We start from the raw sequence: 18,246 nt of genomic DNA on the forward strand, positions 1-18,246 counted from the left end.
AGGGTGGGTGAACCCCGGGAGCTGCCAGTGCTGGGAATTCCAGGATGCCGTGCCAGAACCCCCTGCAATCCCAGGCACTGAATCACCTCAGAGTCCTTAAATATTAAAGTTTCACCGGGATAACTCCCAGGATTTATTCTCTGGGGATTAAAAATCCATGCTCCTCATCTTTTTCTTTTATTTATTTATTTTTTTTTTTTTTTGGGAAGCGCGGCCGCTCCCCCCGCTCTGCCCGGCCGGGAGGAGCGCTGAGCTCACGGCGGAGCCGCCGGCGGGGCGGCTCCGGGGAGGGGTTTGCGGAGCAAATCCACTGAAATTTGGCAGGAAGCAGCAGCTCCTCGCCGCACATTTCCCTGCCTGCAGGAGGATTTTTTGCAGCGCTCAGCCCGCGAGGAAAACCTGGATGAAGCTGGGCTGAGCTGCCCCCCAGCACAGGCGCCGCTAATTGAGGTAAATTCGGGGCTGCGAGCCGGGTTTGGGGTTTTATTGCCACAAAAAAATCATTAATTTCAACGTTTCTAAAGCTTTCTTTCTTCGCGGCTGAAAGTTTCATTTCCCTTCTTCTCTCCGAACGTGTTTTTCTCCCTCTCCCATCGCGGTAAAAGACTGGGCTGGGGGAAAATTGATGTTTTTCCTAATTCTTGTCCCCCGGGCTGGATTTGGCGGGGCTGCGATGCCGAAGAGTTTCGGTGTCACTTTTTAAAGAAGTCCTGGCCGAGCTGGAGATTTTATCCCTTTTTTTGCTCCCAGCCATTCCCGACTGGAATAAAAGACGAGTTGCGAGTCCGGGCAATGCCTGAGCTGGGATTTTGGTAAAATATCCCGAATTTCGAGCAGAAAAGCCATCAGCGTTGGGTAAATCGGGGAGGATCTTGGAGTTCTCCTCTCTGGATAATTCCCGTTTTTTCAGAGGCAAAACTCAGGGGCAGATGTTTGGCAGAAGGTGCAAAATATGTCCTTAATTAAGGAATTTTTTTTCCTGCTGTCACTGCTGGGGATTCTCTGAGCCTACCAGCAGCTCCTTGAAAACTGTTTTATGCTGGTGAATTTTGGGATTACTTCGGGATATCCGCCTGGAAAGCTGCCCCGGAGAAACGTGGGATGCTCAACCAGCCCCGGGCTGAGCTCACCAATCGTTGTGATTAATATTTCCCTCCCGATGAGTTTTTGTTGTTAATTAAACAACTGTGCATAAAAGATCTAAGCCCAGATAATTTAGAATATTAGAGAGGAAGATCCAAGTTTGGATATTTGGGAGTGCAGCTGGAAAATAATTCATCATCTCCACAATCAGCTCATAAAGGTGACAGCGCGGTGCTCCCAATTTTTCCTGGATACAGCCAAAAAAATCACGGATTTAGGGCTCCTCCTTCCCAGTTTTCTCGCCACCCACGGTGGTGGAATTTCCTCATCTGGGGAGTGGGGAGCAGTTAAAATAATAATAAATGAAATAAAAGCGTGAACTGCTGGGATATCCGAGCGCTCAGGGAGGAATCACACCTTGGAGCGAGTGCTGGGTGCTCCGGGAGGGAATTCCGATAATCCCGGCCCCAGGGGCAGCAGGATGTTGGGAAACATCCCCGAAAATGCCTCGTTAAAGGAAATTCAATCCTTAAATCAGGCGGTGCTGAGGCTCAGAATCCCTCTCCAGTCCAACCAGCAGGAGCTTTGGGGGTGCAGAAATGAGAATTTTAGGGGGAAAAACTTCGGGGAAGTTTCAGCAGCTCGGAAGAGCCCCGGGGGTTGCGGAGTTGGTGATGGAGCCCAGGAAAGGCTCCTGCCCTCCGCGCGGGACTGAATGGAAATTCCAACGGGAATTCCGTGTGCTCTGCTGGAACTTCATCCTGCTGCAGGCTGAGACCCTGAGACGCACCCAGAAACGAGCTCTGGGTTTTTGTATCCAAATTCATTGTCTTTACTGTCCCTGTGCTCCATTCCGCTTTCCTTCCCGTTCCTTCATTTATATTCATTTTTCCCTTTTATTCCTTCCCCTCCCGAGCAATTCCAGAGCGTCCCTGGTGAGGTTTCAAAGCAGAGCTCCCAGGTCTGGGCACTGGGATGATCCCCAGATTTTACCAGGGCCGGGATTAAATGCACAAGACATTATTTCTTGTTTGGACTTTGAGGTTTATTAGTTGTTATTTACATTATATTTACTTAGATGTTTATTAGTTATTATTTATATTTACTTGGATATTTATTAGTTATTATTTATATTTACTTAGATGTTTATTAGTTCTTATTTATATTTACTTAGATGTTTATTAGTTCTTATTTATATTACAGTCTCACTTTATTAGTTATTATTTATATTTACTTAGATGTTTATTAGTTCTTATTTATATTTACTTAGATGTTTATTAGTTATTATTTATATTTACTTGGATATTTATTAGTTATTATTTATATTTACTTGGATATTTATTAGTTATTATTTATATTTACTTAGATGTTTATTAGTTATTATTTATATTTACTTGGATATTTATTAGTTATTATTTATATTTACTTAGATGTTTATTAGTTATTATTTATATTTACTTGGATATTTATTAGTTATTATTTATATTTACTTAGATGTTTATTAGTTATTATTTATATTTACTTGGATATTTATTAGTTATTATTTATATTTACTTAGATGTTTATTAGTTATTATTTATATTTACTTGGATATTTATTAGTTATTATTTATATTTACTTAGATGTTTATTAGTTATTATTTATATTTACTTGGATATTTATTAGTTATTATTTATATTTACTTAGATGTTTATTAGTTATTATTTATATTTACTTGGATATTTATTAGTTATTATTTATATTTACTTAGATGTTTATTAGTTATTATTTATATTTACTTGGATATTTATTAGTTATTATTTATATTTACTTAGATGTTTATTAGTTATTATTTATATTTACTTGGATATTTATTAGTTATTATTTATATTTACTTAGATGTTTATTAGTTCTTATTTATATTTACTTAGATGTTTATTAGTTCTTATTTATATTACAGTCTCACCACCCATGAGTTTTGCAGCATTTCACTCTAACAAACTAAAAAATGGAGCCCTATTTCTCCCTCTCTGCAAGTCTTGTTAAGGATAAATTGTCTAATTAAGAAATGATGCTTAAATTATTTTTACTTTTGACTTAATAACTGAGCACTTGTGGCCTGCAGTGTGGACTTTTTTATCCATTTACACAATACCACTTAAACTCGTGAAGAACAAGGTGAAGAAGGAGCAGCCTCTGCCCTAAAACCTCTATCTTGATTTATATTTATATTTATATTTATATTTATATTTATATTTATATTTAGTGTGTATTATATACAAAAATATATAAACATATAATATTTGTTTATATTTATTTACATATATATAATAGAATATATTACTATATTCTGAACCCTTAAACTCTAAGTTTCCCACCCACACACTTCCATCCAAATTCCACACCAACAGTCCCAGTGCTGTCACTCAATTTTGGAAGTTTTCCCCACAGCCTCAGGTCAGTGCAGAGTTCTCTTGGGGGTCAGTGTCTGCCAGAGAGACAGAGCCCCTTTTTGGCACTTTCATGGCCTTTTTGGACACTCTCAGGGCCCTTTTTTGACATTTCCAGGGCCTTTTTTGACAAACTCAGGGCCCTTTTTTGGCACCTCCAGGGCCCTTTTTTGACAGCTTCAGGGCCCTTTTTTTTGACACTTTCTGAGCCCTTTTTTGGACACCTCCAGGGCCCTTTTTTGGCACCTTCAGGGCCCTTTTTTGGTACTCTCAGAACCCTTTTTTTCACTTCCAGGGCCCTTTTTTGGCACTTTCAGGGCCTTTTTTGACACCTTCAGAGCCCGTTCTTTAACACTCTCAGAGCCTTTCTTTGACACTGTCAGGGCCCTTTTTATTCACTTTCTGAGCCCTTTTTTGACATTTTCTGTCCCACCTTTCCCACTCCCCTCTGCAAAAACGCCCTCGGAGGAGGAAAAGTTCCACTCCTAACCCAGGATGGAAATTTGTTATTCCAAGGGGGATTTCCCAGCAATAACAACGGCCTGGTTTGGAGCCCGGCTGTCCCGCTGCTGGATTAGGGAGATTAATTCAAACAGCATCACCCCGAGGGTGAGGAGTGATCCCCTCCTCCTTGGAGGGTTTCAGATCCACCTGGAAATCCTCTCCAGGGAAATCCCCAGCCAGGCTGAGCTCTGCTCCTTCAGCTCAGGATCCTTCTCTGCGGTTAATTTTCCCCTTCAGATGAATTTTTCCTGTTTAATTTAAGCAGTTTTTGCTGTGTGGAGATAAAAAAAATAAAGATCAAATGACCAGGAGAGCTCATAACATTACAGAGATCCTGGTTAGAAATCTGGGAATGTAGCAGGAAGACTTTTCCCCATCTCTATCTGGGGAAATGTATCACTATAAAGAGATATTTATCTTCATATTTATCTATATAAAGATGTATTTATGAGGATATATTGATGTTTATAAAGATGAATTCCCTAAAATTTGCAGGGACATGGGAATTTTTCCAGGGATCAACACCTGGATTTTCTGCCAGTGGTTGGTGCCTCTGATCCTTCCAGGGACCTTTGTGGCTCAGGTTTTTAGGAGTGGGAACGGGAAGGGATTTAATCCATGGGGATTTAACCCTTGGAGAGCCCCTGCCATGGCAGGGCAGAGACTCTTGGAGCACTGGGAGCAGGGATCCAAAATCTCACCCCAGGGAATGGCAGGACTTTATTTCCTTTAACAATTCTGGAGAGGCTCCCAGTGGAGAAGAGGCTGGAGAACTCCTCCCGTGGCATCTGGGGTGGATGGAGAGTGGAATTGGGAATGCAGGAATTCCCAGGATTCCTGTTCCCAGCCAGAGGAATACACCTGAGGTGATGGAGCTGGAACTGGGGATGCAGGGATTCCCAGGATTCCTGTTCCCAGCCCGAGGAATGCACCTGGGGTGATGGAGAGTGGAATTTGGGATGCAGGGATTCCCGGGATTCCTGTTCCAAGGGAAATCCTGTTCCCACCCCGAGGAATGTACCTGAGGCGATGGAGCTGGAACTCAGGATGCAGGGATTCCCGGGATTCCTCTTCCAAGGGAAATCCTGTTCCCAGCCCGAGGAATGTACCTGGGGTGATGGAGCTGAAATTGGGAATGCAGGGATTCCCGGGATTCCTGTTCCCAGCCCGAGGGATAGAGAGTGGAATTGGGAATGCAGGGCTTCCCAGTATTCTATTCCCAGCCCGAGGAACGCACCTGGGGCGATGGAGAATGGAATTGGGATGCAGAAATTCCCAGGATTCCCGGGATTCCCAGTTCCAAGCGGCTGAACACCAACGGTTCAGAGCTCCAGGGACAATCGGGACAATTGTCCCTGCTCCCGAGGGATGTGGAGCGTTGCTGCCTCCTCGGGCACAAAGCGCTCCCGTGGGCATTCCAGACTTTCCTTTTGTTGTCTGGAGGAGGAAGGGAGCAGGGAAGTGTCTGGTTCCGGGGTTTGTCTGAGCTCATCCGTGGCTGGGGTGACTGGAGGGGATTCAAAAGGGGAATTTTGGCTGGATTCGGCTCGGGAGATGAGCGGGCTCTGTTACACCTGGAAAAGGAAAAACTCAGGATTGGGAGCTTTGGGAGGTCCATGAAAAGGAGGGAGAAGGATTTTAAATGGGCAGAGAGTGCCAGGACAAGAAGCAATGGTTTTAAACTGCCAGAGGGCAGGGATAGTTGGGATATTGGCAAGGAATTCCTCCCTGGGAGGGGGTGGGGAAGGCTGGGATGGAATTCCCAGAGCAGCTGCAGCTGCCCCTGGATCCCTGGAAGTGTCCAAGGATGGACACCCTGGGGCAGAGGGAGGTGTCCCTGCCATGGCAGGGGTGGCACAGGATGGGATTTCAATCCCTTCCAACCCAGTCCATCCCATGATTCCATAACAATTCCATGCTTTTTCCTCGCCATCCCATGTCTCTGTTCCCTTCAAGACCCAGGACTGGAGCCCTGGAAAGGGCTGAGTCAGCAGCCACCAGGATCATGCCTGGAAGCCTTACACTACACATTCCTGTGGGGATGGATCTCAGCTTCCAGGCTGGAATATGGCACAGAGAACCAGGAGACCTGGAGCATTTCCTGCCTTCTCCACTGGCTCTCCTCGATGGGTTTTTAATGTTCTGTCTTGGATTCCTTTGAATGGAGAGACCAAAATATTGCCCTGACGTCAGGAAGAAATCTGGAGGTCCTTAGAGGCCGTGAGGGGAGCAATGAGCCCGAAAGGAAAGGAAAATCCAGCCCAAACCAAACCTCCCGCAAACTTCAGCCTGGATTTCTTCTCAGGGAGCTCAGCACGTGCAGCTCCCCCAGACGGGAGGGGAGAACGTGTCCAAGCCTCGCTGCCAGCGGCAGAGCTGTGGTTTCGCTGGAATATTTTCCATGTTAAGTTGTGTTCTTGTGGTTTCTGGTGCCCCCGTGATGTGAGGGTGCAGCTGGCTCTGCCTGGTGCTGCCCGTGCCCTTCAAATGTTGTTTTGACTGAGGCTGCTAAAATGTCTTGGAGCTGAGGAGGGAGATTTCAGGAAAGAATAAATCCAGGATTTCTGTGGAGTGAAGGAGCTGCTGGGAAATTTTCTCTGTTATCAATCCTCTAAACCAGTCCTGGCCTCAAATCCCAGTGAAAAACGACCTGGATGCTGTGGATCAGAGCCATGGAATGGTTTGGGTGGGAAGGGATTTTAAATCCCTTAAATCCCATCTCCTTCCACCCCCTTCCACCGTCCCTGGGTGCCCCAAGCCCCATCCAGCCTGGCCTTGGACATCTCCAGGGATGGGGCAAACCCAGCCTGAGCTCTGCCATGCCAGAATTCCCACTTTTCCCTCCTGTCCCCTCGGGATAGACAGAAGCTGAGAGCCCATTTCAGTGCTGAGGCCCTGGGAGCTTTCCCTGGATTCTGCTGCGTTCCTGAAGTTTCCCCCTTGGACCTGGGCTGCCGTTTTTTGTGGGAATCCCAAATCGTGGCTGTGGAATCCCTCTGGATCCTGCTCTTCCTGGTTTAATCTGAGGAAATTTTCTTGAGCCCCTCAATGAACAGGGGCTGTGGGAGCAGGAGGGTTTATTTTGGGGGACGCAGAACCTGTGGACGTTTTGTCTCCTGATGTTTGGGATTAGAGGGAACTCAGGCGCTGCTGCTGTCCCGGTCTTGTGCAGAATTCCCCCAGGATTTTTGCTCATGGAATGGGATTTCTGAGTGATTTTCCAGTGCCTTCCCCTCAAGGAGCCCCTCCTGATCCCACAGCAAAGCAGGGACACGGTGGTGCTCCACCTGAGTGCCCTGAGCCATTTTTCCTAGGGATGGGTTGGGAATGTGTTCCTACAATCTTGTTGGAATTCCTTTTTCCCAGCCAGAATTCCCTCTGTAGCGCTTTATCCTCTCCCACCAGGATTTTTCCAGCTCTGTGAGTTTTCTCCTTTCCCTGTGCAGGACTTGGATGATCCGTGTGGGTCCCTAAATTCCTGGGGAACAGCAGCAAACCCATTTTGGGCTCCAGGGCAGCCCGGCTCAGCAGGGCTTTGCCAAGAGGTCAAGTTCCACCTCCTGGATCTGCTCTAATCCCAATTAGTGTCTCCCAGGCTAATCTTGGCCCCAATTAAAGCAACCTGGAGCTCTGCCGTGACCTTCCCCTCCCTGCCAGCTGCTCCCGAGGTCTCGCAGGGCCGGGATTCTTGGAAAGGCTCTGGCATCTGGCAGGCTCGGCTCATTAACACCTCCGCGGCGGCTGGGAGCCATCCCCAGCCCTGCTCCGCACGGTTTCCCCAAATTGTTGTGTCTTTTGGCTCCAGTCCTCCCTGAAGCGGCTGCAGAGGTTGGGTTTGAGCAGGGGAAGGGCTCGAGGGGGAGTTCACAGCTTGCAGTTGTTCCCTGATCCCGAGGGACCCCCGAAAGCGGGGCTGACACGGGTTCCTGTTTGCCTTGGCACGGGGCATGTTCTGGGCTCTTTGTTGAGCCTTTTCTCCTCCCAAATATTCGGGTTTAGTTGACATTGAGCTTTCTGGAGGTTCAGAAATAAACCAAAAGTGACCCAGAGGGGAATTTGTTCATGTTCTAGTCAAGATGCTGAAGTGCTGCCTTATCTCTGACAGCTGCAGGGTTTGACTGGGAGGTTGCTCCACCCTTTATCTGCCTTTTCCTTCCCAAATTTCCCTCACGTGGCTGCAGGACCATCCAGATGCTCCCAGAAATAGAAATACAAATATTTATAAACAGAGCTCTGCATTCTCAGTGTGTGGGACAGTCCTGGGAAAGCTTTAACGACCCTTTAGAAACCCAATTAATGACCTTTTAGAAACCCAATTAATGACCCTTTAAAAACCCAATTAATGACCCTTTAAAAACCCAAATAACGACCCTTTAGAAACCCAAATAATGACCCTTTCTAAGCCCAGCTGGGAGTCTGGAGCTAAATTGCCCTCCTCAGCTGAATTTTTCAGGAGAGCTTCTGCAGCCCGATTTTGTTTTTGAGGAGGGTTTGCTGAGGGTTTACAAACGCTGCTTCTGCAGCAGCGAGGAACAGCAGCCACTGGGGATGGAGCTGATCAAGACACATATTTGGGGGTGGAGCAGATCGACAGATGTTGTTTAGGGATGGAACAGATCAATACAGAATATTTGGGGATGGAACAAATCAAGACAGATGTTTCGGTGCGGAGCAGATCAAACCAGATGTTCAAAAATGAAACCTGAAGCCCAGATTTTCCTGCAGAGCTCGAGGCTCTGCTGAGGTGAAACTCCTCCCCTCTGGAGTTTGGACCGACAATTCCCACCTGTCCTTCCCTGTCGAGATCCAAGGGGATCCCTGGAATTTTTTCTCCATCCAGGAGCATCTCCCAGCCCCTGTTTGTCCCCTGGGCTGAACCCATCCCACACCCATTCAAACATCTCCAGAGGTTTGTTCTGAGCCCGGTGCTGCGGGGCTTGGGGTCAGGGCTGATGGCTGGGACCAGTCCAGGTACGGGAGCTCCTGGATCTGGGATCCTGGGTCACTCTGAGCTCCTGGATCCCTGTGAATCTCCTGGATCTGGGATCCTGGATCCCTGTGAATCTCCTGGATCTGGGATCCTGGATCCAAGTGGATCTTCTGGATCTGGGATCCTGGGTCACTCTGGAGCTCCTGGATCCCAGTGAATCTCCTGGATCTGGGATCCTGGACCACTCTGGAGTTCCTGGGTCCAGAATTCTGGATCCCTCTGGAGCTCCTGGACCTGGGATCCTGGATCTCTCTGGAGCTCCTCGATCCAGAATTCTGGATTGCTCTGGAGCTCCTGGATCTGGGATCCTGGATACCTCTGGAGTTCCTGGAGCCTTCTGGAGCTCCTGGATCTGGGATTCTGGATCCCTCTGGAGCTCCTGGATCCCTCTGGAGCTCCTGGATCTGGAATCCTGGATCCCTCTGGAGCTCCTGGATCAGGAATCCTGGATCCCTCTGGAGCTCCTGGATCCAGAATTCTGGATTGCTCTGGAGCTCCTGGATCTGGGATCCTGGATATCCTGGATCTCTCTGGAGCTCCTCGATCCAGAATTCTGGATTGCTCTGGAGCTCCTGGATCTGGGATCCTGGATACCTCTGGAGTTCCTGGAGCCTTCTGGAGCTCCTGGATCTGGGATTCTGGATCCCTCTGGAGCTCCTGGATCCCTCTGGAGCTCCTGGATCTGGAATCCTGGATCCCTCTGGAGCTCCTGGATCCAGAACTCTGGATTGCTCTGGAGCTCCTGGACCTGGGATCCTGGATCCCTCTGGAGCTCCTGGATCCAGAATTCTGGATCCCTCTGGAGTTCCTGGATCCTTCTAGAGCTCCTGGATCTGGGGTCCCTCTGATCTGCCCTCCAGCTGCATTCCCTCTGGAAAATCCCCTCTCCCGGCTGCCAGAGGGAGCAGCAGCTGCATTTCCCTCCTGCCATCCCCAAGCTGGGGCAGGACCTGATTTTATTCCTCTCTCTCAGCCTCACCTCCTGACCTACAAAAAATTGGCTCCTGCAAACCCAATGTTTGTTTTCCAAGATTTTTTCCCCCCTCATTTTCCTGCCCCATCCTGATTTATGAGATCTGTTGGGAAACCTCCTCTCATGTTTCTTGTTTCCCCTCCAATCCTGAGGGATTTTAATCCCCGTGCTCCTGTTTCACTTCTCCCTTCCTTAGGAAAATCCATTTCATTCCAGCAGGAATCTCCTGAGCCCCATCCCTGTTTAACCCACAGGGAAACTGAGGCACAGCCCTGGAAATGACCTGGAATTCTGATCCACATCCTCCTCAGCTTTAAAGGGTGTTCATGGATTTTGTATCTTTTTGTGAGGATGTGATTTTTTGGGGATTTTTTTTTTTAGGGATAGACCAGATTTAGCTGAAATTTCAGAGAATTTTAGTTCCTAGACATCTCCTTTGGAGCCAAGTCCTCCCCCTTTCTCCTCTCCTCCGGTGGCTGCCAGGAAATAACAGAGCTCTGAACGTCTGGGGAGGATTTTCCCACTGAGCTCTGGCATTTCTTCACTCGGAAATGATGGAATCCTCACCCCCACGTGTCCTGCTTGACCGCTCCATGTGCCTGGCTGTGAGTGGGAAGCAGGAAAAGGACAGGATTTCACAGGATTCAGTTCCTGGATGAAATTCCTCTTGTGAGTCACGAGAAGTTGTCTGTTCCTACCTTAAATTGTGCTCGTGGAGCACTTGGATGCCAATAAATCCCCATCCAGACTTACAACCAAAACCTGGAGATGTTTTCCACTATTCCAAGGTCATCCAAGGCTTCTGCCAAGTGTCTAGTGATGTTTTGAGCTTCTACAGATGGAACCAGACGTGCAGGAACAGAAATAAATCTTTTATCCCACTGGGAACCCAGAGTTTGGGATAAATCCCTCACTGCTGGCCACGAGATTTCCTCACCCTCCTGGTTTTCCTCTGCTCGTGATGGGTTTGGATTCTTGATGGGGAAAAAAAAGGGCTCAGCTCTGTCCTGGCAGGATTTGGGTGAAGTTTTCCTGCTGGATTTCTGGAGGAAAAGAGGAAAATAATTTGCTGCAATTCCCAACTTAGAGAATTTTACCTGGGGAAAATGTATTTTTGGGGTGAAATTGCATGGCAAGTTGATCTAAACTTATAAATGGAGGAGGTTTCAGTTTGTTTGTCCACCCCACAAGAAATAATTGACCCGACTTTGGTTTTCACAGGGGGTGTTGGAGGTAATCCAAATTTCCAAGGTAATAATAGAAGTAATAATTAATAATATAAATAATAAATATAATAACGAATAAATAAAAATTAAATCATAAATAACAAACAATAAAATAAATACTAACATATTTAAATAAATAATAATGAAATAATAGAAATACTATACTAATATAAATCATATCAATTTTGTATCACTACAAACTTTAATTAAAATCTGATTTTCTTCCAGGACAGCCCTGCCTGGCTCTGGCTCTGAGGACTGTGATCACTGACAATGGGAAGACCCCAAGTTTTCCCCTCCAACCAGTGCCTGCTGCTGCTGCTGCTGGCCGAGCTGAGCTGTGCCCAGTACGAGCACTGGCCGTACCTGCCCGGCTACCCCGAGCCAGCCCCCCAGGTGTTCCAGCCCCCCCCGAGAGCCTCAAACGTGCCCAAAATCCAGCTGAGGCTGGCGGGGCAGAAGAGGAAGCACAACGAGGGCAGGGTGGAGGTGTTCTACAGCGGCGAGTGGGGCACCGTGTGCGACGACGACTTCTCCATCCACGCCGCCCACGTGGTGTGCCGGGAGCTGGGCTACGTGGAGGCCGTGTCCTGGCTGCCCAGCTCCAAGTACGGGAAAGGAGAAGGTGAGGGGATCTTGGAGCAGGGAGAGGGTCTTTCCATCTCCCAATAATCCCTCATTTCAGTTTAATTGGCGGTGCTGGGGTGTTTCTCTCTCGTGCCGGGAGCTATGTGGAGGCCGTGTCCTGGCTGCCCTCCCTGGAGCAGGGAAAAGGGTCTTTCCATCTCCCAATAATCCCTGATTTCAGTTAATTGGTGGTGTTGGGGTGTTTCTCTCTCATGCCAGGAGCTGGGCTAGGTGGAGGCCATGTCCTGGCTGCCCAGCTCCAAGTATGGGAAAGGAGATGGTGAGGGGATCTTGGAGCAGGGAAAGGCTCTTTCCATCCTCTAATAATCCCTGATTTCAGTTAATTGGTGGTGTTGGGGTGTTTCTCTCTCATGCCAGGAGCTGGGCTAGGTGGAGGCCATGTCCTGGCTGCCCAGCTCCAAGTATGGGAAAGGAGATGGTGAGGGGATCTTGGAATAGAGGGTCTCCCAATAATCCCTGATTTCAGTCTCATTGATAGTTTTAAGTGTTGGTTTTTCATGCTGTGCTCTGTAACAAGGTAAAAAGGATGTTAAAGCATTGGAAAGCCTCCAAAGGATGGACACAGGCATGGGGAAGGCCCTGGAGCAGCTGAAGGACTTGGGATTAGGATCCCAGGGCCTTTCCATCTCCCAGTAGTCCCTGATTCCAGTCTCACTGATGGTTTTGGAGTGTTTCTCTCTCATGGGAGAGTGTTTCTCTCCCCGGGAGCTGGGCTATGTGGAGGCTGTGTCCTGGCTGACCAGCTCCAAGTATGGGAAAGGAGAAGGTGAGGAGATCTTCAAAAAGAGAGAGGGTCTTTCCATCTCCCAGTAATCCCTGATTTTTGGTATTGATCATCAATGATCAGTCTCACTGATGGTTTTGAAAGTTCCTTTCTCATGCTGTGCCCTGTGCGGTAAAAAATGAGTGAAATTATTGGGAAGCATCCAAAGGATGGACACAGGGATGAAGAAGGGTCTGGAGCAGCTGAGGCACCTTGGATTGGGATCCCAGGGCACTGGGGGAGTCTCTCCAGCTCCCAGGAATCCCTAATTTCAGTTTAATTGATGAGCTGGGGGTGTTCCATGCTGTGCTGAGTGGATTTGGGATCTCAGAGGTAAAAAAAGGTGTGAAATTATTGGAGAGCATCCAAAGGATGGACACAGGGATGGGGAAGGGTCTGGAGCAGCTGAGGGCACTTGGAAAAGAGGAAACTGAGGGGGGAATTTTTGGGATCTGCTCCTGCCCAGGAGCAGCTCTGATTGTTCCCTGGACAGGATCCAGCCAAAGCTGGAGCTGTGCTGGGGGAATTTAGGTTGGATTTTAGGGAAAAGTTCTGTGTCATGGTCTGGTCTGTGCCTCCAAAGGGGTCTGAACATTTCATATCCTACAGGAATGATTGTATGGGAATAACAACTATTGTGTTACGTGGGAATAACAATTATTGAATTATATGGGAATACCAATTATTGGGTTAAATGGGAATAACAGTTATTGGATTATATGGGAATAACAATTGTTGGGTTAAATGGAAATAACAATTGTTGGGCTATATGGGAATAACAATTATATGGGAATAACCATTTTGAGTGCTTTCAGGCTGCTCCTGGTGGGGAAAAGTTGTTCAGCCTCATCCCAAATTTTATCTAATGGAATCATGGAATGGTTTGGGATGGAAAGGAGCTGAAAATCGTCCAATTCCCCCCCTTCCACTGTCCCAGGCTGCTCCAACCTGGCTTTGGGCTCTTCCAGGGATCCAGAGGCAGCCACAGCTTCTCTGGTAATTCCGTCCCAGGCACTCCCCACCCTCCCAGGGAGGAATTTCTTCCCAAAATCCCAATTAAATTTCCCCTCTTTCACCTTAAAGCCACTCCCCTTTTCCTGGGGATGCATTTTCCACATCCTTTCCACCCTCTGAACTTGCACCTGGTGGAAATGTGGAAAATCCCACCCGAATCCCAAACATCTGCTGGGAAAACCCTTGGAAAGGAGAATATTAGTGTGTGACAGCCGGGAATTCCTGGAATCACCAAATCTGAGAGGGAAAACTCTGAAATAATCCAGGAATAACAACATGTCTGTGTAATAAGGGCCACCCCAAGGGATTTATTGGGATTTATTGGGATTGAGTCTTGTTCTGCTGAGGATTTTTCCTGCTCTCCTGGAGCCTGGTGGATCCCACGGGGATAAATTCCACCCGGGAGGGCCGAAGGTGCTGTTTGGGTGGATCTGAGCAGTTTTTGAGTGCTCACACCAATAAATGGCCCGTAAAAGGGCGAGCGGGGCCTGAGGGAAATTGCAAAGCTGGAATGTGCTGGCGGAGTTGTGGATTTTGGCTCCGGAGGCAGAGCCGGAGATTTCCAAGCGAGGAAGAGGCCGTGACAGCGGAAAACAAACCACGGGGTCACAGGGAGGGAGAATTCCCAGGGAAATCCCAAACCCGGGCCTGGGGGGCTCCTCCCACTCTGGTTCTGAAGGGAGCCTGATTTTGATATTAATTTATTGTTTTAATGGTTTGAACAAATTTAAATATATTAATTTAAATTAATTATATTATAATGACAGCATAATTATAATTAGTTATGAATTTCTTTTACTATAGTATTAATTTTAAAATAACATAACATAATATAACATAATATGATATGATATGATATAATAGAATAGAATATAAATTCAACATATTATCTATTATATTATATATTAATATCTAAAATACATTCATATGTAATATATTATATAATACATAGTTTAATATATTTGCTTCATTTAACATCAATTAAATTAATATTGATTTAATATTTTAAATAAATATATTTCTTTACTATTAGTGATTATTAATATTAATATTTCATGACAATATAGATAATTTAGTTACTAAAATATATATTGATAGAATATAATAATAATCTAATTAATATAATTATAAGATTAATATTGGATTAATATTTTAAATAAATATATTTCTTTACTATTTAATGCATATATAATTATGCCAATACATACAATTATATATAATGGAATAAATCTATTAATTTAATGTTTTAAAATTTAAAATAAATATTTAATTTAAAGTTCCTTTAATAAACATTTAAATAAATTAATTTATTTAATAGTTTAGCAATTTAAATAGAATTAATTTATTTAATATTTTCACATATTAGAGTTATATGTAATATCTATTTTTTAATATAATATATATGCCTGTGAACACACACCCAGGAAAAATGGGAATTCCCAGCTGGAACCTGGAGGTGGAATTTCCATTTTAGAAGAACCCCCAAAAAACAATGATGGTTTGAGAAATTAAATTTAAAAATCTCATTTTTAAGGGTTTAAGCAATCCCAGATTTAATGAGGATTTGATGAATCAGGAATGATTTGAGGGTGATTGGAGGGCAGGGCCTAATCAATAAAATTGGGGCACGGCAGGATTTTAATCAGAATTTTCATCTGATTCACTGATCCCTGGGGCAGCCCAGGCTGGAGGTGGATTTTATTCCCAAATGGATAAAGGACAGGAAAATCCATGGGCCAGAGCTTTTCCCAATCCATCAGTCCTTGAGGTGCTTCGTTATTTTCACACCAAGATTTCACACCTTGATTTTCACACTGAGAATGAGACTCAGCTGCTTCCTTGGAATCCAGATTCAGGGAATCCAGCCCAGATCCCTCCTCTTGGAATCTCAGGCGTGGTTCTTCCCATTCCAGGGAAAATTTGGCTGGACAACCTGCACTGCTTGAGGTGCCGCTTTATTCATTTTCATTTTTTGCACCTTGATTTTTCCCACTGAGAATTTTCATCAGTATCCCTGGGGCAGCACAGGCTGGAGGTGGATCTTCATTCCCAAATGGATAAAGGATGGGAAAAGCCGTGACCCAGAGCTTTTCCCAACCCATCAGTCCTTGAGGTGTTGCCACTTCACTTTCACACCAAGGTTTCACACCTTGATTTTCACACCGACAGTGAGACCCAGCTTCCAGATTCAGGGATTCCAGCCCAGATTCCTCCTCTTGGAATCTCAGCTGTGTTTTCCCCCTTTTCCAGGGAAAATCTGGCTGGACAACGTGCACTGCACGGGCAAGGAGAGCAGCCTGGCCGCCTGCGGCTCCAACGGCTGGGGCGTGAGCGACTGCAAACACACCGAGGACGTGGGCGTGGTGTGCAGCGAGAAGAGGATCCCAGGCTTCAAGTTTGACAACTCCCTGATTAATCAAATTGAGGTAATTGGGGTGAAAATGGTGATCCAGAACGTCCTGTGGAGAGGGATGGTTGGAAGTGATGGAAGTTGTTAATTTATCACATGTTTATCCTGCATGTTTGTTCATATTATCAATTTATCCTATGTTTATCACATATATATTCATATTATCAATTTATCCCATATTTATTCCCATTATCAACTTATCCCATATTTATTCACCTTACCAATTTATCCTACATTTATTCCCATTATCAACTTATCCCATATTTATCCACATTATCAATTTATTCCATATTTATCCCACATCATTAATTTATCTCATATTTATCTCACCTATTTATTCACCTTATCAGTTTATCCCATATTTATTCCACCTATTTATTCCCATTATCAATTCATCCCATATTTATTCACTTTATCAATTTATCCCATATTTATCCCACCTATTTATTCACCTTATCAATTTCTTCCATATTTATCCCACATTATTAACTTATCCCATATTTATTCACCTTATCCATTTATACCATATTTATTCACATGATGAATTTATCCCACATTTATTCCCATTATGAATTTACCTCATTATCCCACATATTTATCCACATGATCAATTTATTCCATATTTATTCCCACTATGAATTTATCTCATGTTTACCCCATATTTATTCACATGATCAATTTATCCCATATTTAGCCCATATTGATCCCAAATCCAGGGTTAAAACAAACTCTTGGCTGCTCCTGGCTGAAGAGGCAAAATTCAGGTTCCAATTTCAGACAGCCAGATAAACAATAAGAATTTGAAACTTTTTACTATAAATTATTCTGGTTCCCCAATCAGTTTTTCAAAATTGAAATCTGTTCTTTTCGTGTTTCAAAGGATGAATTTAGAGACAAAATGTGCCCTTGATTAATCAAATGGAGGTAAATGGGGTAAAAAGGCTGATGTGGAGCATCCTGTGGACTGGGATGGCTGGGACTGACATAAATTATCAATTTATCCCAAGTTTATCCCACATATTTTTTCACATTATCAGATAAATAATAAGAATTTGAAACAATCAGAGATTTTTTTTTACTATACATTATTCCAGTTCCTCAATCAATCTTTCTAAGTTGAAACCTGTTCTGTTCATATTTCAAAGAATGAATTTAAAGAGACAAAATCTGTGTTGTGCTCGCTCACAGAACTTCCTTTTTTGGTTCTAATGGATAAAAATCCTGAATTTTCTCTCCTCTTTTAACACTGGGACCAGTTTGGAGCTCTCTGGGATAATGGGGGCAGCGGGAAGGGTTGGATTTGGGGTGGAATAATTCCTACAGCCACGCTGGATTTAAAGGGAAGATATAAAGAAATGTTTGTGTAGTTTGGATGAGCAATGATGGAGAAGCCATGATAAAAACATGGGAATATTTGTGGGAATGTGGGATCAGGACTGGGAGTGAGGAAGTCGTGGGGAAGGTTCTGGGCTCTCACTGGGGCAGACTGGGAGGCTGAGGGGGAGATTTGGGGCAATGACAGAACCATGTGCTCGGAGCACATCCCAGTGGGATTTCTGCAGGATAAAGAAATGTGGGAATGCTGGGCTGGAAGGGAGCTGGGATGAGCTCTTCTGAGAGGAAAAAAGAGATATTTTTTTTCCTTTAGTTCTTCAGCTTGGGGAGTTTGTGGTGCCTCAGGCAGCTCCCTTTTCTTGGATTTTTCACAGTCTCAGTTCCCTGGCTGCCCTTGGCCAAATTTATGGAAAGACCCCCCCTGAAAGTATTTTCCAGAGCTCCTTCTGAGCATCCAGGAAAACCCAGGATGTGCTGCACATCCCAGTGGGGTTCCCAGGGATGAATCCCTGCGTTTGTCCGTGAGCTGAAATGGGATGAGCAGGCAGGGAAGGGCTGCAGGATCTGAGGGATCCAATTCCTCTCCTCGCCCTGACCTCGCTTCCCCTGCCTCGGGAGGGATCATCCCCAGCTGCTCCATCAATGGCTCCCTTGTGTCCCAGGGAATGAGGCGGGATCATGGAACACCAGGGTGGCTTTGGCTCCTCTGAAGCCACAGAGAGTCCTCAAAACACCTGGAAGAAAATCTGCTTTAGTCTAGACAGAGGTCACCTCACCCCGAGCTGCTCCAGGAATTAGTCACGGAAGCTTTGGAGGGCTCTGCCTTTCCATGAGCTCAGCACCGGGGCTGGATGAGTGGAACTCCTCGGAT

General features: G+C 45.5%; 1 protein-coding gene across 1 annotated transcript in view; it reads left to right on the top strand.

Moving 5' to 3' along the window:
• The first annotated feature begins 369 nt into the window (after positions 1 to 369).
• LOXL2 (lysyl oxidase like 2) overlaps positions 370 to 18,246 on the top strand; it is a 57,259-nt gene continuing 39,382 nt past the window's right edge. The window contains exons 1-3 of the mRNA XM_041424834.1: positions 370 to 450; positions 11,434 to 11,830; positions 15,881 to 16,056. Coding sequence (XP_041280768.1) covers positions 11,479 to 11,830; positions 15,881 to 16,056 — 528 coding nt within the window. The 5' untranslated portion in view covers positions 370 to 450; positions 11,434 to 11,478. The remainder of the gene's footprint in view (positions 451 to 11,433; positions 11,831 to 15,880; positions 16,057 to 18,246) is intronic.

The sequence above is a fragment of the Onychostruthus taczanowskii genome, unplaced genomic scaffold (genome assembly GCF_017590055.1).
Source record: "Onychostruthus taczanowskii isolate IOZ18803 unplaced genomic scaffold, ASM1759005v1 scaffold84, whole genome shotgun sequence".
In the NCBI taxonomy this organism is placed as follows: domain Eukaryota; kingdom Metazoa; phylum Chordata; class Aves; order Passeriformes; family Passeridae; genus Onychostruthus; species Onychostruthus taczanowskii.